Source organism: Camelina sativa, chromosome 5, assembly GCF_030686135.1.
Source record: "Camelina sativa cultivar CO46 ecotype springtype chromosome 5, ASM3068613v1".
In the NCBI taxonomy this organism is placed as follows: Eukaryota; Viridiplantae; Streptophyta; class Magnoliopsida; order Brassicales; family Brassicaceae; genus Camelina; species Camelina sativa.
In genome coordinates this window covers 37,594,402-37,617,184 of record NC_141884.1, presented here as the reverse complement: position 1 = coordinate 37,617,184, position 22,783 = coordinate 37,594,402, and the positions used below count along the sequence as shown (strand labels likewise).

Here is a 22,783-nt window from a genome sequence, read left to right as displayed (position 1 = left end):
ACCGTTGGAACAGATCTTCCCCGATAAGCCGTACTCCCTCTGATTGGAGTGGATAGTGATGTGCATCAAATTGGTGAAGAAAACGAACCGCCATCTGCTCGTCCCCATATAAGATAGAGAAAATTCCACATGCAAGAGTGGACTCGGCATCTTCGGGGACGTTGTTTTTTAGTAGTGCGATACCGCCCTGAATGTCTCGCTCCTCGGCAACGATCCGTAGGCCCTCGTTGTAGATTGCTATGCTGTTCCCTGCTTTCAAGCATTTTTCAAAAATACGCCTGTGAATCTCTTCTTCCTGGTGTTCACCATTTGGATTCCTTGTCGTTTGGAATGAAGAAGGATGTTCACAGATGTGGTAGATGCTGGCAACCTTCAGAACTTCTGGGGCAAGCACCGCATCCACTCCTCGCCGACCAGCCTTTAATAATGGGCCAAGGCGCCAGAACCCATCAATTACGAGATGCTTGGCTATTTTTATCAACATCTCGTCTGGCAGATCAATCTTCTTACGGCTAGCAGACGCCATTTTTTGGGAGTTCAGTAAACTAATAGCAATATGTGCAGAACCAAATAGACGGAAACTGCCGCCTGCCCACTAATATAACCTACGATGTGAGAGGTGGTTGGGGAGTTTGGCGAAAATCCTGGAAATTTATACTACTTTCTTTATGATGTCGTTTTAAATTACCCTTTTGTTAACTACTTAATTACGAAGGAACCCATTTTAGGTTTATGAGCTCTCATGCACGCCTACTCGATTATAATTACTAAAACATATAAGTATTGCGAACCACGTGTCACTTTCGTGTTATCGGATTTCAAATTCATTATATTCGTATTCGTTAAATATCGGCTGTAACTCAACCATCAGCTAACCCTAAGCCTAGACTATGACATTTGTAGGTTCTCTGATGTGACAACTTCGAAGAGAGTCGTATTTATTGTTGCTTTAGATATGATAGTTTTCTCATCATTATGTTTATTTGATGTGTATCCAGTTACGTAATTATCATCACTTCCTCTCAAGTAGATCAATCCAGAGGGTTGCTATTCACTAGTATTGATTGTACGATTATTTAAGCTTCTGTACGTAGACGACTATCACAATATATTATGACTTCCAACGTACATCAACTATGGTGTGGGGAATAAATTATCTTTCTGATAAGACAATACAAACATTCGTCTTATTATTAGGAGATAGTACAAGCATTGCGTCATTTCTTTTACTTTATTTAATGTCCAAAAAGAAATAAACATTTACTAATATTTTTGTGAAATAGCTACTAATAATAACAATTTTAATATTCAAAACTCTCCCTATTATTTTCTATCTCAATTTCAACAATTATTCGAATATTAAATAAATAGGATAGAGTACGTTTTAATAATAAAACCATTGTACATATTCTCACGAAATTAAACCAATATTTGAAATAGAAAATAACATTTGATTTCTATTTCTCGTTTGTTTTTCATTCCTCATTCCACGGACAGTCTGACGAACGTCCGTGCAGATTCTGTATGGGTTCCGGAGCTTTCTGCTTCCTGGGCAATTGTTTCAATTGTTGTCCCATCGTGTCCCATCACATTGTTAATGTAGTGTTGTGCAGCAAACTCACTTCTATAAGTTTAATAAATTAAATGTACATGTGAGAGTCTGAACAGATAATAACACATACGCTTTCATACCAATTATTAATATAATATCAACTTACATCTCCTTGTGATGGCCAAGTCCTTCGAAATCTGCTCGAATGAAGAATTTAGAAGACGCTTCGGTGTGTACAAGACATGGTACGCCTACACACAATTACGTAATTGAGTTGCTAGACAAATTACATGTACTTGCTTCTATCATAATATCAATTTCATCTGACGTACCTTCATAACTCCCAACCTTAAAGAACCGGAAGACACAAAACACTGGCTCGGATTTGTGGAGAACATGACATCCCTTTGATTCCCAATCAGAGAGGAATTGATGGGCATAGAAGTCTGTGAGACGACATTTGATACTTTCATTCCTGCATTAACGCACAGTTGCTTTCAAATTTAAACCTATGAAGTTCCAATATATATATGTATATTACTATGTCTATAGCATAATAGGTACTTAACCTGCCATTCAGGAGAGTGAAGACAACTTCAATACACCTGCCATCGTAACGTCTTCTTATGACGTCCACATTTACGATGCACCCACAAACATCTAAGGGGGGGAAAATAAAATGGGGATGTAACGTTTATTTTGTACTTTTGCAAATGATACACTTAAAAGTAACGTCCTCAACTGACCAAACGACCACTAAATGAATCTCAGCAACCATCGCAAGTTCATAATTCCACGGACATTAATATATACATATTAAAGAAATTATAGATAAAACATACCGAAAGAAACGGGATGAGTAACTCTGCCACGAGTTATATCATCGATATCCTCGAAGCGGAAGTAATTTTTGTGATTCAAAGGTTGGATCACATCCATGGTTGACTCATGCGTAAACTTGATTTGGTATGGGTGATGAGTATTCCTCTCCTTGAGAGTTGGATTGATTAATTTAAACTCCCGAATATCGTACCAGGAACCGATTTCAGGGTTTGGCGGGATATTTGGGTATTCACCCTGTAGAAACGCCACTTCGATTGTGGAACCCTTCATAACATATAAATTGTTATACATCAAAAACTGTTGGATTTAGCGAATTAAGAAAGACTTGTTCAACTAACCTCTTCGTCCACAAGGAGGAGAACTCGTTTTATAAAGCATTCGTGAATCGACCAAGCGTTCAACACCTTGGCGTGGATACACCAACACCAATTCCTTCTCTCACGATCCAGTTCAGCAATACGATCGGTTCTGAAGCTCATGGTGATCTCAGATTTTGGATATCTCTTACTTTAAACTGTGTTAGGATTTGACGAAGGTTGAGAGCAATTTAAACATTTACGGAGAGCGAAATCTTGAAACGGCGCGGCCTTTCAACTTTCCATGGTGTCCGTTTAATAAGACCCTAAATGTACGTACCTTCCCAATGTAGTATACGTACATATGTATAGTTTGTATATTTACAAGACTAACAAATAACCGGGAATCATAAATTAATAACAAGATCCCGACCAAAACGAAAGAGGATATCGCTAAGCCCACACCTTAACCATTACACTCATAAATGTTAACAAGCATCGATAGACCAAAATTATGTTTCCCTCAATTCGAAACCCTGTACCATAATTGTGATAAACACTTCAAGAGATGGTTTAATCGGGCTTGTTTTAAATAATATTCGGTTATTAGCGGTTTCAGATTTACAAGCAGAGTAAAGGTAGATCAAATATTTAGCTTTTCTAGATTAAGGGTGAAGAGCATAATAAAAAGGTATACAATTTATGCATGTCTTTCTCATGCATTAACCACAAAAAGACAAATAAACTGCAGTTAAAAATAATATCTATCTTGAACAGCCACATATTTGATTTATAAAGTTAGAGAACTCGTGTAATTTTATTTGTAAAATATGCTAGTACGGAAACATGTCTTTTTCTACAAACCAGATTTGAGACAAATTATATACGAACTACACAACTTTCCAATTTGACGTCCGGAACAGCCAATAGCTATAGCATTAAATGCGACAAGTACATGCAGGGATTTGACATCTTCTTTTGTGTAAAATCATTCTTACTTATATTTTGAAATGACTATTATCTCATCATAGTGTTTACTGATCACTTTTTAAGCAAGTAATAATTATAAACTTTGCCCAACGAGTACAGTATATATTTTTGGTTACCGAGACGACGAGAGAAAAACCTTTATCGTGTGAACCAGTATGATGTTGCGTAAGCATTACGTACACCTTTTCCCAACTAATTACTCTGTGTAACTTATTCTTCAATACGCATTGTGCTAAAAGGACACGCAGAGTAATTATATTGTACAGTTTATATACAAATTTCACAACCTACCTCCTTTATTGTTGAAGCATATATAATAGCTCCGATAACGAAATCTCAAAAAAAATAAAAAATGCCGAAAGCACACAATAAGCTCCCATATCTCCCTGATGATATTTTACTCGAAATCTTTAGGCTTCTCGCAGTAGATGGGCTGTCGCACCTTGCTCCAATTTTGAAGTCGGGTCGGCGAGGACTAAAGACGGTGCTCGACCCCTATGTTCTAAAGGATGCAAACATCTACAACATCTGTTGGGATCCGTTATTGATCCAAACGTCAGACGACCCAAATGGTGGCCCTCAAGATAAAGGGATTCATAGGCGTATATTCAAAAAATGCTTCAAAGCTGGAAACGAAGTTGCAATCTACTACGAGGGCCTCCGGATTGTTGCGGAGGAGAGAGACATCAAGCGAGGCATTTCTGTTCTATCTCGTAACGTTCCCGCAGACGCTGAGGCAACACTGCCATGTGGTATCTTTTCTATTTTATATGGAAGCGAACAGATGGCGGTTCATTTTCTTCACTTATTTGATGCACATCACTTTCCTCTCAAATTGCATGGGGTCAGCTTTGTAGGCAAGTCTGTGTTTCGCCTGTTGTTTACATATCAGGTGGCAATTCAAAACACGTACAAGGATACATTCGTCTATCCATCTACTCACCTCATCCCTAACCCGGACTAAGCCGCCATTTGTTGTATCCAATCCGGTTTCTTCTCTATAAACTTTCGAGATTACGACATCTTGTGTACTAATTGCGGACTTTGGTGGTTGGCGAAATCTATATGTGAAATCCTTTAGTTCTATAATCTCCAATAGCTGCTCTTTAAAGTTTATTTTTTTTTTTGTTTTAATGTGTTGTTGTATACGTCTGGTACGTACATGTGAACTTATATGAGCGGTGGTACGTACATCGATAATTTGTAGGGTATGTTATTAAATAAAACAAGACGATATGAACGGGACTAGTCCATGTGTACGTACACGTCACACACAATAGAACTAGTTTGGAACCGTGTAAAACTATGTATTTATGTACGATGCCCTGTTACGTTGTACGTACACAAATACATAGGTGTGGCACCGTGTACGATGGCGGGATAACACTAAATAGAATACATACGTTGATTATAAAATAAACTCCGGCATACACCGGATAACGGTTCGAGGTTCCAAAAAGAAAAAAACAACCATCAAGTACATAATATTTATACATTAACCTAGTTGAAAACGTCGTCACTAAGGTTAATCCGCAAAAAAAATAAAAACATGAAAAGAGGATCTTAAAAGAACGGGCGCAACTCCTGTGCATACCAGTAGAAAAAACAGGACTTACACCCGGTGAGGTAGCTACTGCAAGTACACCTACGGCGGTGGAGGAGAGAAGGCGACGATCTCACTTCAAAAAGGGGACCACCGAGATGGAGGTTCGCAACATGGTACATAACCAGGCCAGCGACTTCAACGGCGGTGTTCATGTGAGGGACCAAGAACCAGAAAATATTGCCAAACGCCTCGTCCTCTGTCACTTGGCCGGTAAACATTGCGAACAGCACATAAGCGAAATTCGCATACGGATCCGTTGGTGCAAAATAGCGTAGCTTTGCCATACCTTCAGCAAAGGTGGGGGAGTTTGAAGCTAGCCTGACGCCCTCAAGATAGTTCGCTACGATGTGGCCCCTGTATAGGAGAAGCTCAAAGTAGGGCCTGAACTTAGACTCCATAGTGATGAACGGACGAAGTTGAACAGTTTGGAGGTCGACAGTGTTCAGCGCCTCGACCAATACGGGGATAGAAGTGACAGATACGGGAATAAAATTGACAAGGAGGCTTGTAGGGTTTGGTAGCTTGATGGCCAGGAATATCTCGTTCGGAGGGGTGTTCATTGTTTTTGTTTTTGTTTTTTATTTTGTTGGAGACGATATGGGCTGTGGATGGTATTTGCTGTGTGTAGGGAATAAAACATCTTCTTACGTACACACATCTATATATAGTGAGAACAGTGGTAATTTTATTTTTACTATAACAGGTAATTAATTCGATGGTATTTAACAGTAAAATGTACTGATTGTATAGGAATATATTTATATAAAAATGTAATGATTCAATTATGTTTATTAGCCACGCCAAAAGTATTCAACAAGCTATGTTGGTTCTTTGGTACTCGTGTACGTATATAAGTAAAATTACATAACTGATATTTGACATCTACAACCCTGCAAGTCATATGGATTAAAATTCACTTATATGGACGTCAAATCAGTTGGCCATTGCATTAAAAATAGCAACATGTCATTGCATTAAATACGACTACTATTAGATACAAACACATTGTTAATTTCCCTATATTATATATTAAATATAGTGGTTTCAATTTTAAGTATAAAAGGGTAATATTCAATTCGAGCTACACGTGCATGTAACTGTTGATCTAGGTCTTAGCCATGTATCGTACATAATAAGATATTCGATAAACTATTAGTTTTACTAAAACTAATAGCCAGTTATCACATCTAACAAAGTTCGTGGTTACCTTTATTAGCTTGACTTATTCTGCAAAGGTGCATCGCTGACAAAATACTTCGTTTAATATTAAAATTAGAATTGATAGGAGATAGGGTGTACACGGAAACGAGGAAATGCAAACATGTTTCGTTATAAAACTACCAAAGCATTTGACTAATTCGGCGAGCGCACCACCAGATTGTGCATTTCCTGCAACGATGCTTGTAAGGGCCCACCATATTGAGTACGTCTTCCTTCCTCATTGAGAGCGCGCATTTTAGTGCGCACGAAGGAGTTGTTATTTCCCCATCATCAGGGTAGTCAAAAAACACACCATAAGTTGTATTGTGTGAAGCTCCATAGTGAATAAGCTCGGTGATGAGTTCTTCACACATATCTCCAACCTCTTCGGAGTCAAGTGGGTAGTGTTTTATAGAAAACAGCTGAAGCAAATGACCCGCCTGGACTCCGGACCCTTTACAGATGCACAACATGGCAGACGCAAGAGTAGCGTCGGCATGTGTTGGTACGTTACGCAGGAATAAATTTATGGCCCCTTCAATGTCCCCATCTTTTGTTGCAAGACGAAGGCCTTCATAATATATGGCCGTTGGATTATCCGCATCAAGGCACCTTTCAAAAAACTTCCGGTGTCGACCACCAAACATGATATCATCGGGGTCACTGCACATGTTGAAGATGTTTGCCTCTTTCAAGACGTTGCGACGGTAAACTATAGTTTTGCCTCTATTTCCCGAACGTAGGAGTGACTGCATGTACCACCAGTGTTTTGCTGCCATTAGTTTAGCTATTCGCGCCAACAGATCGTCAGGAAGATTTGGGTTGGTCATATTTGTAGTGAAAGTATTATGTGCACATTGTAATGCAAACGATTTTATAATACAATCGTTTGATATGGTTGGGGAAGTATTTGGTATGGATATAAATGATACTTGATATAACTGCGTGACAAGATGGCGATGTAACATCAAACCACTAATTATTAAGAGTTTATAAACATCCACTAACAATATAGATGGAGTGTCGTTTTGAGAATCTTAATGGGCCGGTTGGAATATTTTAGGCCTCTTTACATCATAACCATATATAATCCCTCACATCCCCTATTAGTATACACGTGTCATAACCATATTACGGATTTGAAGTCTACTACTATAATCTACTATCTCAATCTCGATTATTCACTACCCGCTCAGCTTAACGTCTATTGTCAGACATGACACCAGTTGGCAACTGCGATGTGACAACTGATACCCGCAAAAGTCTTATATGGGAAGACGTAGAAGAGTTGTTTAACAAGTAAGTAGAGGGATGTGACTTATATCTCATCGATGTGTCTTGATGAGTACGTTTAATATGATGTGTTTGTAATCATTACTAAGTTACGAAATCTGGTCACAATTGTACGTAACGACCACAGTGTGAACTAAATATGTTTCTGGTTAGCATTCTATATATAATTATTAAAAACCCTGCAACTCCAAACTAGAACTTTCTCTTTATTTAGAGTACCCTCCACAAGTTGCAACACATACGAAACATTGTTTTAGAAAATTCAAGTGAAAATGACGACTGCAACTCAAAAAATGCCTGATATACCCGATGAAATATTGATTAAAATCCTCGGCTTTCTCGCAGTTGATGGTTTGGAGTACCTCGCTCCAATACTGAAGGCAGGTCATCGAGGTGTAGAAACGGCGCTCTCTCCCCAAGTTTTAAAGGATGCTAACATCTTCACCTTATGCTGGGATCCGACGATGTTTCAAGCACCACATCACCCAAATGGTAGAGTCCAAAATGAAGGGATCCACAGGCGTATCTTCAATAAATGCCTAGATGCTGGCAACAAACAGGTAATTTTTTTCGAAGGTTTCCGGGTTGTTGCCGAGGTGGAAGACATTAAGCAAGGTATCGCACTCCTAACTCGTAACGTTCCCGCGGAACCTATAGCGACACTCGCTTGTGGGTTTTTTTCTATGTTAGATGGGAACTGCGAGATGGCAAGACATTTTCTTCAACTGTTTGATTCACATCACTACCCACTTAAATCGGAACGAGCAAGGTTTCTGGCCAAGGGGGTGTTCCGGTTGCTGTGTAGATATCAGACGGCGCGAGTAGACACATACAGGAACACATTCGTCTATCCTATTGCTCCCTTTATCCCTTCTCCGGAATGTGGTCGATTGTGTTTATTGAAGCATGGTTTCAAAAACAAATGGTATGAAGATTATGACATTGGCTGTAGAAATTGCGGCCTCTGGTGGTTGGCGAAAGCTATGTCCGAGATCCTGTAGTTACTTTTCTCATAATATGTTTCGCCCTAAACGTAATATGTAACGAATATCATGTTTTCAACGCAGTTCTTATATCTTCTAGAATCCTTCTACGGCAACTAAATCCGTTTACAATGTCTCCCTGTTGTACTACCATTTTGGTTCATGTAACACCTAGGTTGTATCCTTCATAAGAACGCGGAATCTATCGCTACTTAATATGTTGTTTACGAAAACTAAGAGGTTGGGTGCCTAAAACTCGTACCTACCCATTGCAAAACCACTTATATATAATACTAAGACGTACACAACCTGAAAGATATTAGTGTAATAACAACATTTGTAATTTCAGTGTACGTTCAAGAGAATGTACTTTTAGTGTACGTACAATAGTATATACTTTAGGCCTTGTACGTATTAGATTTTGCAATTTGCGTGTTCGTAGAATGGGAAGGAATAGTTCAGGCATTATCTCCCTTTATGCAATTATTGTTTGGGTGAGCAAAACCCCCTTTATGCAAATTAATTATAAATATATCCGCTGACGCAGATTCTTCTATTTCGTATTAGTATATACGTGGCGCCACCATAATAACGGATGTCAAATGCGTTATACACTACTTAGACAATTATTTCTCTTAAATTCCGCTAGGCTCTACTTAGGGTAGACATGACAGCAGTAGGTTGGACGAAGTGACAACTCCTACCCCCCAAGTCGTGTTATCTCAGCGTGATGTGATTTATATCTCAGCGAGTTTTAATTAAACAGTAGTAAGTGACGTTTGTCTCGGCGCATTACAACAATAAACGGGTAGGGTGTTAGCTAAATACGTATCTCGTTAGCGTTCTATAAATTATAATTACCAGTCCCACTGAGTGCAACCTGAACTTTGTGTTCTTCAAACACCCTTCTGTACAAGTTGTAGTTCCTACTGAAAAATCACAGCAAGATGGCGTCTGCGTCTCAAAAAATGCCTCATCTACCAGATGAGATGTTGATTATCATCTTCGGGTTTCTCGCAGTTGATGGTTTGAACTACCTAGCTCCAATAGTCAAGGCAGGACCTCGAGGAGTCAAAATAGCGTTTAGGCCTCAAGTTCTCAAGGATGCTAACATCTCCAGCATTACTTGCCATCCTTCTTGGTTCCAAAAATTACATCATCGAAATCGTAGAATAAAAGAGGAAGGGATGCACCGGCGTATCTTCGAAAAATGCCTTGACGCTGGGAACAAAAAGGCAATCTATTACGAAGGTCTCCGGGTTGTTGCCGAGGAAAGCGACATTGAGGGAGGTATTGCACTTCTAACTCGTAACGTACCCGCAAGAGATGATGCCACACTAGCATGTGGATTTTTTTCTATGTTACATGGGAACCTCGACATGGCGGGTCATTATCTTTACCTGTTTTTGGAATACCACTACCAACTAAATACAACTCAAACAAGGATTTTGGGCAGGGAGTTGTTCATGTTGCTGGGTAGATATCAGACGGCGCGAGAAAACACGTACAAGGATACATTCGTCTATCCGATTGCCCCTTTGATCCCTTCTCCGGAATGTGCTAAATTGTGTTTATTGGAGCATGGTCTGTACTCTCTCAACTATCGAGACTATGACATGGTGTGCAACAATTGCGGCCTTTGGTGGTTGGCGAAATCTATATCCGAGATCCTTAATTTATATTATCTCTTTAGATGTTTCGCCCTAAACGTTTCATCTAAATGCCTTCTGTTATAAACGCAGTACTAATATCTACGTCATAGGCTTTACGCGGACTGAATCCGGCCTTTTGTTTCAATGGTTTTCTCTTCTACTTATTTTTAAGCATGTACCACTTGATGTTGTTTAATTTCCTTTTGTAACTGTTCTATCTTGCAAAAGAACTATACACAATAGATATATCTGCCAATTGTGTATGTACAACAAAGTGTGTGTGGGTACATGGGTCCTTACGTTTGGTACGAGAAATGTATTGTTTTATTACTACTGTGCATTCGGTTGGTGAAGTCGGGAAGTGTTCACATCCCTATGATTTCAAGGTATCGGGCCTCAATTTTAATAAGCCCATTCGGTATGGATTTGTTGTTTATTTCTTAAACTCAAACAACATTCGGTCAAATTTAATCAGCCCATTCGAACGCACATCAGAAGGCCTCAATTTAAAAGTAAACAATACAATTTCTTTTTGCATTGGGCCTCCAATGTTGCTGGACCGGCAATTAAATTATGGTTTTTTAATATGTAAACTACGAATTAAAGTAAATTTGAAATATAAACCCGAAGAAAAACAAAGAAAGCGAAGAGTCGCGACGTTTTGTTTTATTTAAATAGCATCACCCTGTCTCCTTTCCAAACCCAGGGTAGACACGAGTAACAGGATCTTATCAGAAAAAACCATGGAGTTTAGAGTTGATGCCATCGCTGATCTTAGACCAGGAAAAACAAATTGGATTATCCAAGCGAAGGTCTTGAATTCGTGGTATGTTACTGAGTTCTTTTGGAAGCGGGTTATGCTCCTTGCTGATACACGGGTTAGTCCACTTTGCTTTGTAAAATATTTGCACGAAGTTGTTAACCAACGCAGTGGTCTTCTACACAATTGATATGCAATTTGTAGGGTGACACAATCGAGGTGGCGTTTTTACCAGGGACCTATAAGAAAATGAGGAAGTATATCTATGATGGTGATTGGTATGAAATTAGGAATTTCAAGGTCATCCAGCCAACACTTAGGGAGAGGAATACACATCATCCTTTCCAAATCAAATTTACTGATGAGTCGATGATGGGCCTGCTCTCACCGGTGAATCAAAAACACTACTTCCCTTTCGAAGATTTGGGTGATATATCTCGAGGGAGAATTACCCATCCCATATCATTCAGTACGCTTATCTTCAATTTTCAATTACACAAATCGTTTGAAACAACGTTAAAAAACGTTTGCTAATTGATATATTTGTGATTATCACTAGTTTTTAGGCCTCATACTAAATAAATAGGTTAGTAGACAATTTCATATCAAAATACATAGGTCGTAACATTTAAAGTATGTGTCTACCCCGAATCAGATGTCTGTGGGTGTGTAGTTGGGGTGGAAGACAGAAGATTACTCGAGGGGGCAAATGCGGCCAATGAAGTTGTCCTCACCCTACTGAATGGGACGTAAAGGAGATTTGTGCTACCTTTTCAATACATTTACATTTAAAGTTATTTCGTATTCCCGTTCAATATTAACCTGAGAAGATCGTAAGAATGAAACCCTCAAGTGTCGTGCCCTAGATGATTATGCTGCTTGCTTCATAAATGCTTGGGAAGCACTCGGGTGTCATCTTACTTTTACATCCGAACCTGTCTTTTGTATTTTGCGGTTCTGGAAGGTTGGAAGCTACGAAGGTATGTTCGATTTTATAGATCAGATAAGGAAACCAGCCTTGTGAAACCATATACAACTAATTTTGTAAATGTTCTGAAGGTGCTCCTTGCCTCGTCAACACAACCGCCTCTTCGCTGTTCTATATAAAACCAGATTTCGAGGGAATGGAACATCACAAGGAGATGTAAGCTCTTTGTTTTCCTACTAAAAGACCTAATTGTATTTGTTGCTACTATCAAATACGTTAATACACTTTCTATATTTACCGCAGATCTGAAATCGCTGGACGTTACTATATAAAACATATAATGGAGCACGTAGGGGAGAATGCAGTACCTTGAGAATAAAGGAACCATATGAGCGAAAGGGAGAACTCAGGGAGTGTACCATATTTATTTAAAGAACCGGCACAGATCTATGCAATTTATTAACTTTTTTTCCCCGGTGTGTTTGTACTTTTGAATGAACCCAATGTTACGCTGATTATGGATAATATATGGTTATGTTTTGTCAACAAAATATAAAATTTAGTACTCCGCAATATATGTACGTACATAACAATAGTTATCTACGATAAGTGAACATGTCAACACTATCCAACCATCGAATTATGTCCTCTCTAATGGACCATATAAAGCCCACAAACAGATATATTTCGCTTTAAAAAGCTTCTTATTCAAACAGAAAACCGTTTGCTTGAGATTTCTAAAAAGCCCACACGAGTAATAGGCCCATTTAGGGCAGCCGGCAACAATTTCTCCAACAATTATAGTTAAACAAAAATGTGGGCTTAGAAATTAAAAAGGGCCATCATAAACATGTTACAAAAAGCTATGTTGGCACTTACGAAAAAAGAGTATTATCCTCACGCCAATTAAAGATAACACGTCTATTGTCGCCCATGCACTACGTATTAGCTGGACATGTTGTACGGTTGTGGCCAACCTGTTGACACTGAGAACAAGCATGCTGTTTGTGGGGCCGCTTCGTCTCCAACGCAACCTCGACAAAAGACTTCCTCCTCGTCATCTTTGGCCTTCCTGGAGGATTCCTAACAAAAGGCGGTTTACATCTGGACGGTGTAATATCAGTAGGAACGATGCAGGATGTATCTATCGGCATTATCGCCTCCACATACCCACTGCAGAGGCTGTCTCTGCGGAAGTATGGATGGTGCTGGTTTATAACTGATACGTTGGCCGTATATGCGGCTGCGATAGCATGTACGCATGGCATCCTCTCTAGATCAAAACGCCTACATGAACACCTCTTATACCTCAGATTGACAACATGCGTTGAGTTACCACCACTTACTTCAAATCGATCTTCATCAATTTCTTGAACCTTTAGACGCCTTGACTGTTCAATACGTGCCTATGAGTAAATCAAAGCGTAAGTTCATATAACCAAAACAACAAAACATATCCACTAACATTTTTCAGGCCTTTCGTTAACATATATATCGATGGATATGTTAATGAATGTCACACCTGTAACAGGTTCTCCACTCCTTTGGTGAGTAAAGTTGGCATTGCGGCAGCTTGTTTTCTCCTTGTAGCAAACCAACGTGTCAACATATTCCGAACAGCTTCTAGTAACTCTACAATGGGATAGGCTCTGGCAGGATTCAGTACTTTGTTTAGTGATTCTGCAATGTTGCTCGTGGTGAAGTTGTACCTATCACCAGGAAAGTGCGCCCTGCTCCACTTGGTTACATCTGCACGAACCAAGTAAGCATGCAGTTGCGGATTCGCTTCTTGAATTTGCTGGAAGATTTCTTCGAAATCAACTACACGGTACGCTGCAGCTGCTTTTTTTACCAGCCGGAATGTTTCGCTCCCACTAAATCTTAGGATAATATTCTTGTGAAGATGATAAGTGCAGATTCCTCGACTTGCCAGGGGGTACACTTTAGCGATAGCTTTACCAATAGATTTATGCCGGTCAGATATCAGTGCAAGCTCTTCATCATCAGGAATTACACTACTTAATTGAGTAAAGAACCATTCCCACGACACGTCGTTCTCTGTATCAACAACCGCATACGCCAGAGGGAAAATATTAAAATTCCCATCTTGTGTTGTCGCTATCAGAAGAGTCCCTTTGAATTCACCTTTCAAAAAGGTTCCATCTACAACTACAACTTTCCGCATATACCTGAAACCCTTAATGCATCCAGCAATCGCAATGAAAACATACTTGAATCTGTCTTCTGCATCAACGACCAGTCTAGTAAGGGTCCCCGGATTAGAGGACCTCAGCCTGTATAAATATGCCGGTAATTCAGCGTATCCACTTTCAGGTGTACCCCTAACATACTCCCGCGCCTTTATAAGTGTACGATGTGCCTTCCAGTAGCCAAGCTATTATATGAAAATTGTCAGTAAAAGACATCAGCACTAAACACTATCAACTAGATCAAATTATATATATGTGCAGTGCAGGCCATAGAATCAACTAATTTCTGACAAACTCAACAAACTTAAGTTACGATCTGTTTGTACACCCTATAAACAAGTACACTCACAGAGCCAACCATAAAACAAACATATTCAAGTATTCCAGTAGCCAACCTGTACACCATATCGTAGGTTGAGCCCATCCCCAACAAGATTTGGCACAACAGAACTTCCCACACCACCAACATAATCCTTGTATAATTGAGCTAGGATTGGTGGTTTAGCATTACGGCTACGGCCATATCGTTCCGTAACAGAGCAAGTATGTTCACGACAATATCTGCAAATATGAAACACCGGCGAATCACCCATGGTTGAAGCCCGTATTCTCCATTTACAACCTTTTACCCAACACTCAACGATTAACAAAACGGGCGTTGAATATCGAACATTGTAATCATATTTATCTAATACACTCAGCACCCTCAACCTTGCCACCAATGTTTCTTTGCTATCAAACTTATCCCCCACAGCAATATCACCACCTCCGTTTTCTATTTTGCGAACCTCCTTCTCAATTGCATCAGTTGCAGAGTTAGTCTTGCGGGTACGGTTATTTGATTCTGTGTTACACACATTTTCCTCTATACAAGACCCACCCCCAGGTCCGTCGTCCAATGATTCCTCTGCTTCATCCGGGGCGAAGTTGGAGTACAGCAGATAGTCTTCATCCCCTGAACTTGCACCATCGCTGTCGTCACAGTAATCAAATCTACTGTTGTCCTCGTCATCTGCTTCATCTTCATCTAGATCATTTCCTACATTATCTTCACCGTCTTCCTTCCGACTCTCGTACTCATCATCTTTCTCTCCCATTTCCTCTGCCACGCCTACGAAATCATCTACAACGACTTCAGGGGTCTTGGGTGTTGGTTCTGGGGTTTTCGGTTTAACTTCCTCGAACAAGGTTTCACCAGATTTAGCTTCGATCTCAACGCATAGCCGGATGAGTTCACTCCTATGCTGTTTGAGAAAGTTTTGAAACTGCCGACCATTTGAAACAATCACCGGTGGCATATAACATCCGCTTTTTTTTATATCTATCTAACATATAGCTCAACTTTATCGCGGAAGTTCTTTCACAGAAACCAAAGTCATCGTACACCATAGCAGTAAAGTCTTCAAACTTTGTTTCTTTATCGGCAACTATAATCTTGCACCCTTTCCTAGTATCAACATCAAACAACCAGCGCTTTTTGTCTACCCTCCACCTCCCACACGCCAATACGATATCTTGCTCTTCCATGGATGAACCGAGATCAAAGATTAAAGAAACTGAGTAGGAAAAAGACGTTTGCTCCGGCAGACAAACAGAACACGATTGATGAATCTGCTACAAACTTTATTACATGAACACCATAGATCGGAAGAACAGTAAAGGTGTTTAGATCTTCTTCCAATAAGTCTATCGCAACGCTCGACTGTCTTTGCCAGCTCAAACAAATTCGTGTTATTCTGGTAAGACTTTACAGCTGTCAATCTTGCTTACTAAATCTACCACGGACAAGAAGCCTACCACAACACTACGAAAACTATTTCAAAAAACAAACAAAGTATACCAAAAATATCTGTAAGGAGAGAAGGTTGTCGCATAAATCTGTCGCAACATGCCATTAGTCTACCATAAATATCTTCCCACCCTGTTACGTTTGCCGCTACACGCGCTTAAAACAAAAGTCTATCATCAAAGGGAAATTCCTCTACCAACTTAATCTAACGAATCGATTTCATGTACGTCCACCGATAAGTGTACCAATACTACAACTAAGTGTACCATCAACAGTGACCTATAAGTGTACCAAGACTACAACTAAGTGTACCAAAAATATCTGACGTACACCTTTAATCAGTCCACGTGTATAAATCTACCATCAAAGGATCGGTAGACTTAGTCCCAACTTCCAATGTTTTTTTTTTTCCTAATGGCATTAGTCGTAATTACGTTTTTTCTCAACACTAGTTTCAGGGGTAGTATAGGTACAAGGTGTTACTCTAGTCATTACAAACAATTGTATGTTGCTTTTGTAATAAGGAAGCTTTTATGCAATATTCTAGTAACTCACCCTAAATAAAATTGAGTGGTGGAATATGATTAATGCATAATTTATTTATTTCAGTTATAATTTTGTTTTAATGTGTGAATTATAAATATATTGTGTTAATTGGGTCTTAAATATTGTTTAAGCAATTAGCATTAAATGAAAATAAACCAATAAGGATAGAGTGAAAATGAATGAAAAATTCAATTTTATATATATATTAAAGTAAATTATTTATGTGGCTAACTCATTTTTACACATTGATTGTTTAAAAAGAATATGAACATCTAATTCTCAAATAAACTTGATTTTTTTTTGTTAAAACCAATATCTGTGAATTTAAATTTAACTATGAAAATTTAAAAAATAAATTTGAATAGATTAGAAAGATAAGAAATATAAAAGAAATATTTTATTTTTATATAAATAAAATAAAAATTGAAAAATGTTAAATATATAAAAGGGAAATTACCTAGAATATTACATAAAAGTAGATTTATTACTAGACTAACACGTTGAGATTTTCGACTTATTCAAATAACACATAAAAGTTTACAAATTACTTTTATATCTGAGTCGTGTGTTTTATTATGTTTTATACCATTTATAATTAAATTTGGTTAAAAAAAAAAACTTAGAGATTTTATGCTTTTGATCTTGAGATCTGAAACACAACAAACTTGAATGATCGATTCGTGTTTTTTTGGATTCTCTTAAAATTTGGGTGGGCAAAAAACATCATATTGATTCCTTCTAATTTGATTCACTTTCTCTCGAGAACAAAGTTTTAGATCTAGTTTTTATTTTGTCTGAGTTATCGTCCGACCAGCAACAACAAAAATGAGCAATCTTTCACTCCCGTCAGCGCAGCGGTGGGTTTATGACAAGCAACGCGGCAGTGACGCATCCACGGTGGCTGGGACGTGTGTTGCAGAGCGGCGGTTCTCTGGAGTCGACTTGGAGGCGGACCCGTATACCAATTACCACGATTAACTGATATTGCTTGCTTTATAAACTCGGAATCTATGGCGGTTTCTAACGCCTTTGCTGTTACCACAAAGCTGGAATATTTGTTATCGAATCAACTTAACCCATCATCATCATCTTCTTCTTCTCCGGCGCCGTTTGGTGTAATCGGGATTCATGATCTTCCCATGAACAATAATAGGAACAAGCGAGGTCTAATCCAGAGAGCCCGTTGCGAGATTTCCACTTCTAAATCAACCAGCGTCTCTGCTCTAGAACTGCTCAAGTCTTCTGCTATTGACCATACGTTATCTCTCTCTCTTTAAATCCCAAATTTGGAGTTTTTTTTTTTCTTTTCTTTGGCTGCCAATTTCTAAATTTTGATGGGATTTGATAAGCTATTCAACATTTTGCCGCTTTGGAGGAGATTGAATTGTATACTTCTTTGAAGCTAAAAAGTGTCAGTTTTTACTGAACTCCGATTGTTTTCATAGTTTTCAGGATACACAAAGGAAAGAAGTAGTTCTCATTCAAGCTTTTTAGCAAGATTCTCAGGTAAGTAGTTCTTCTGTTCGATATATAGTCTCAGCCCAAGGTCATTCCTTTTTTCAATTCAACTTCACACTTTTGGGGTGTTCAAAAGGCTTGATTTTTTTTACTTAGGGATTGACAAAATTGATTTTTTTCGAAGCGACTTTTGATTGTATGATGATGATGATGATGATTAGGCTTTTTACAATGCATATTGCTTTGGCTTTAAGGTATTTGATTGTTTTTGTTTGCTTTTACAGTCAAGTATACATGGCTAAAGAGATCAAAACTGGTGAAATTGTGGCTCTCAAAAAGATTTGTATGGACGGTGATGTGTTATCTTGATTGGTTGGGTTCGTAATTTTTTTTATGTAGCTCAATTTTGCATAAAGAGATATAATTTGGGAGAAATTTTGACCTAATCTCTGTTTCTTGAGTAATTTTAAGACCGCAAAGTAAGATCGTTTTATATCTGAAAATTTGACTCTTTGTTTTTTTTTTTAACTAGACCTGTTTTGTGTAACCCTTCCGTTTAATTTTTTCTTTGTTTCTGAAACTTTTTTGGCAGGCAGAAAGAAGGCAAATCTGGGTGTCTCGTGTTCTTCTTTCCCTCAAATTCACCTCTTCAAAATCTCTACTCCACTGCGTGTTCGAAGATCCGTCGTCTCGAGCCGTAAAAGTGTGAACTTTTCCATCTCTCATAAAATCAAACATATAGCAAAAGGTGTGTCTTTTCTCAGTTTATGTCTTGTGATTTTGCAGATTCAGGAACTGGTTTAGCAAGCGAGGATTAGAAATTGTTGCTGGAACAATATGGTTATGACGCCAATGATGACTTTGGGTCTCAATCTAAGGTAGATTTTCAATTTTTTTCGATTTGGTTTCTGATAAATTGTTGAGAGGTGAAGCTTGAGTTCTTATTGCACATTGTAGAAGGCGAGGAGGAAAGAAGAGAAAATGAGTGGAAGGAACAGCCATCAAGTAGAAGAAGTTGTTGTAGTACAGACAAGAACAACTCATAGGTTACTTCAGGTGTGTGTATTTGCTTTGTTTCATTTTCTTGTTTTTAGGGGTTTCTGTTGTTTGATTTTCTCAAATGTGTTTTGTGTTTTAGGTTCTTGCAGGAACTTTCTCTTAAGGGAATGGATGTGAGACCTATGACGGAAGTTGTTAAAGGAGCAGCTTTTGGGATTCTCCAGGTAAAGAGTAATGAGAGATATTGACTCTTTTTATTGTTCTGTGAGATTAACATTCCAAGACTGATTCTTCTCTTTATTATGTAGGCTGCTGGCGGTTGTCCCACGTCTCTGCGTCCTGGTAAGTGGTTGGATTTTTACAGTGGTATGTAGGAATTGAAGCAATCAGTCGAGGATGTTCTGAGGTAGCAAAGAAATATTAGTGGCAGGAAATTTTTTGTATGGTTTTGTACTTGATTAATTTCTCCACAGGCGCACTTTGTTGAGATGGATCCTTGGGTTGTTTCGAATGTTCTACAACCAAACTTGGAACACACTGGGTTTGTTGATGCTTCGGTTATACACACTGCTCCAGTCGAAAAATTCTTAGAACGTGCTGATAAAATAGTAGGCATGTCTAGTCTTTAAGATGTTAAACAATTTTCATTTTCATAACTTGTTATTACTTGCAAACTTCAGTTTTCAATAGTGTCTGTTTGTTAAGATTATTTTGGGTCCTAGTGCAAACTCATGCTCTTCTGAACAAAATCTGATCTAGGTGGTCGAGTACCCTTCACGAACAACACTGCTTGATTCATGTGGATGCCTTGAAGGTAATTATTTCCCTTTTACTACTTGTTTGATGAATGGGGTTGTATGAATGTTGATGAAACAAAATTTCTGTTACAGATGACTGATCGAAGGTTTGGCCAGACACATGACTTCACACATGTTGTTGTATTTTCCTGCGTGTATCAAAGATTCAAACTTTTGTATCTAACTCAAGAGTTGGAGCTTTGATTTCAGGGAACCGCAAGCTCTAGATATCGGTGCACATGAGATTCTCCCTGATGCGGACATCGCTCTTGCTGCTGGACTAGACGAGCTGGCGGACCATATCAGAAGCAAAAGATCAAACTCAACGGAGGAACCATCCACCCGATCAACTTGTAGCTTACCTTCTGTTTCACCACGACCTTATGAAGACTCCATGGTGTTTAGAAGCTCCCAAAACGACAAGATTTCTGTTTAAACGTAAAGACTCAAAGAAAAGAAAACTTTCTTTTTTCGGTGATCCTCTTGCCTTTCTTCTCAAGTCCACATCCATCTCTTTTGATCCAGGCCCTTCATTTCATCAATACAATCCTGGACGTCCATTCAACCCTAAAGACATGAGTATCTTCTCAGCCACCATCGTCAATGCTCACCACCAATGCCAAACAGCTAGAAACTCCAACGTTCTCCTCCATTACTTCGCATATCTAGTTTCCTTTTCTGCGTATTTTATGACCGTTTTGTCTTTATCAATTTCTATGTTTAAGTTGTTTGCTTCAGCATTTTGTATGGAAGCATTTTCTAAGTAATAAAAAAAAAATCAGTGTCATTTGTCAAAATCACACAAGTTGTTGTATATTGATATGAATGAGGACGATACTCAATCCACATTAGCAGTATTCAATGCTCAGAGTGAAATCGTTGTCTAAAGCCAAACTGCAATCTTCAAACATAAAATTTGTCCTCTAATTTTCTTGCTAGTTTTAGTACCGTAAACTTTCTCTCTGAATCTAACCCTTGTTAGCCTATAACTTATAGACGCGAATTTTAAATTTTCGTATATAGACGATGGACAACTATGTATGTTTTTGCTTCCATTCAGTTTATAAAACTTGGTACAACTATGACCAAATTTTTAAAATGAACCAAAGACAATAGGATCAAAGACAATAGGATATTAGTAAAAAATTATTTGGTATACACATAATTATACATAGTTATCCAGTTGTACTCTCATATTTATAGTTAACTTTTGCATTTTCTCGTATTTCCAGTTTGACTATAATATAAAATATTAATTAGCCGTTCACCACAAGATTTATCACTATTAATCAGCATATACAAGGTTTTCATAACACAATGTTCATAAAAGGTTGGGTTTCACCTCTTTTGCTTCTTTTGAGGTGATCACTTACTAAGTCTTCCTTATACTATAAAGAGTGTTTTATGTGAAAACGATAGTATATATTAGAAAGTGATAAATTCTTGTATAATTGATTAAACATGGTTATTTAATAGTTCAATATGTAAAGAAATTCTTATAACCTTAATTATAATTTTCATATTTTAAATATAAATACAAATCTAAATATATATTTAGTTGTACCTAGTTGAACTGAGTATTATATATTTATGTTATCTAAATATAACCCTCTATAGTTAAAATGTAATTTTGTGTGGTTATTATTCATTACCTCTTGAAAATATAATAAATAAATAAACAATTACGAATTACATAGGTTGTTCTAGTAACATCTCTTACTTTTTCTAGTTACATCTCTTACTTGTTCCATTTCCAGTGAACAACAATGACAATATTAGCTAGGGTTGTAGAAGAAGATATGTTGAAGATGACTACAAAATTACAATAATATTGTTTATTAAAACGGATTTATGGACCTACACTAAGCAAAAGAATGTTATGTCTAATCTCAAGAACATTATGTATGTATAAGTTCATATGTACGTACACATTTATATGTGCGTACTACATGTTCGATTTTAGGTTTAATGAACCTGAAATTACCAGAATATCCTCGTCTTCTACCTCTAACATACGACTGAAAACCCTAATTTCCCCTGTCTCACTTTATTTTTTCACGACTTATGTCTATTTTTTTGGTTTCACTTGTGGGGTTTTTACTCAACTATTATAGATTTTCATCTCAACATCTGATTTCTAAATTAAAAACCTATAAAAAGTGAGTTATATAGATTTTCGAACAGATATCTAGCTCTTCCATGGATGAACCCAGAGGAAAGATTAACGAAACAGAGTAGGAAAAAGACGTTTGCTCCGGCCGACAAACAGAATACGATTGATGAATCTGCTACAAACGTTATTACATGAACACCATAGATCGGAAGAACAGCAAATGTGTTTAGATCTACCTCCAATAAGTCTATCGCAACGCTAGACTGTCTTTGACAGCTCAAACAAATTCGTGTTATTCTGGTAAGACTTTACAGCTGTCAAAAATGCTTACTAAATCTACCACGGACAAGAAACCTACCATCACACTCCGAAAACTATTTCAAAAAAACAAACAAGTATACCAAAAATATCTGAAACGAGAGAAGGCTGTCGAATAAATCTGTCGCAACAGGCCATTAGTCTACCATAAATATCTTTTGGGTCATATTGACTGTTGAAGGTGTACATCAGATATTTTTGGTACACTTAGTTTTTGATACACATATACGTCCACCGATAAGTGTACCAACACTACAACTAAGTGTACCATCTACGTCGACGGCAAAGTGTACTAGCACTACAACTAAGTGTACCAAAAATATCTGACGTACACCTTTAATCAGTCCACGTGTATAAATCTACCATCAAAGGATCGGTAGACTTAGTCCCAACTTCCAATGTTTTTTTTGTTTTTCTAATGGCATTAGCCGTAATTACGTTTTTTCCCAA

At 38.0% G+C, this 22,783-nt stretch overlaps 1 protein-coding gene, 1 long non-coding RNA gene and 1 pseudogene across 3 annotated transcripts; 1 reads left to right on the top strand and 2 right to left on the bottom strand.

Moving 5' to 3' along the window:
- Positions 1-1,580: 1,580 nt before the first annotated feature.
- Positions 1,581-2,003, bottom strand: LOC147944853 (uncharacterized). The gene is made up of 3 exons (XR_015558093.1): positions 1,885-2,003; positions 1,719-1,803; positions 1,581-1,624 (listed from the first exon to the last, which is right to left on the bottom strand). It is a non-coding gene; the product is annotated as an uncharacterized LOC147944853 (long non-coding RNA).
- Positions 2,004-13,041: 11,038 nt separating this feature from the next.
- LOC109131615 (uncharacterized) lies at positions 13,042-15,611 on the bottom strand. The gene is made up of 3 exons (XM_019242786.2): positions 14,709-15,611; positions 13,626-14,498; positions 13,042-13,509 (listed from the first exon to the last, which is right to left on the bottom strand). The coding sequence occupies exons 1-3, from the start codon at positions 15,609-15,611 to the stop codon at positions 13,042-13,044; spliced, it is 2,244 nt and encodes a 747-aa protein (XP_019098331.2).
- A 1,659-nt stretch (positions 15,612-17,270) lies between these two features.
- Positions 17,271-20,699, top strand: LOC104773932 (uncharacterized; annotated as a pseudogene). Its single transcript, XR_015557869.1, has 10 exons — positions 17,271-18,154; positions 18,391-18,458; positions 18,699-18,809; positions 18,893-18,984; positions 19,064-19,162; positions 19,245-19,329; positions 19,414-19,447; positions 19,579-19,717; positions 19,865-19,919; positions 20,101-20,699. The product of XR_015557869.1 is annotated as an uncharacterized LOC104773932 (transcript).
- The last annotated feature ends 2,084 nt before the right edge of the window (positions 20,700-22,783 follow it).

What these genes read in the sequence shown, in the direction of transcription:
- LOC109131615 (XM_019242786.2), bottom strand. Translation starts at nt 15,611, where the DNA reads ATGCCACCGGTGATTGTTTCAAATGGTCGGCAGTTTCAAAACTTTCTC. An exon ending in ACCTACGATATGGTGTACAG is followed by an intron (nt 14,499 to 14,708) that starts GTTGGCTACTGG and finishes TTCATATAATAG; the next exon opens with CTTGGCTACTGGAAGGCACA. An exon ending in GAGTGGAGAACCTGTTACAG is followed by an intron (nt 13,510 to 13,625) that starts GTGTGACATTCA and finishes ATTTACTCATAG; the next exon opens with GCACGTATTGAACAGTCAAG.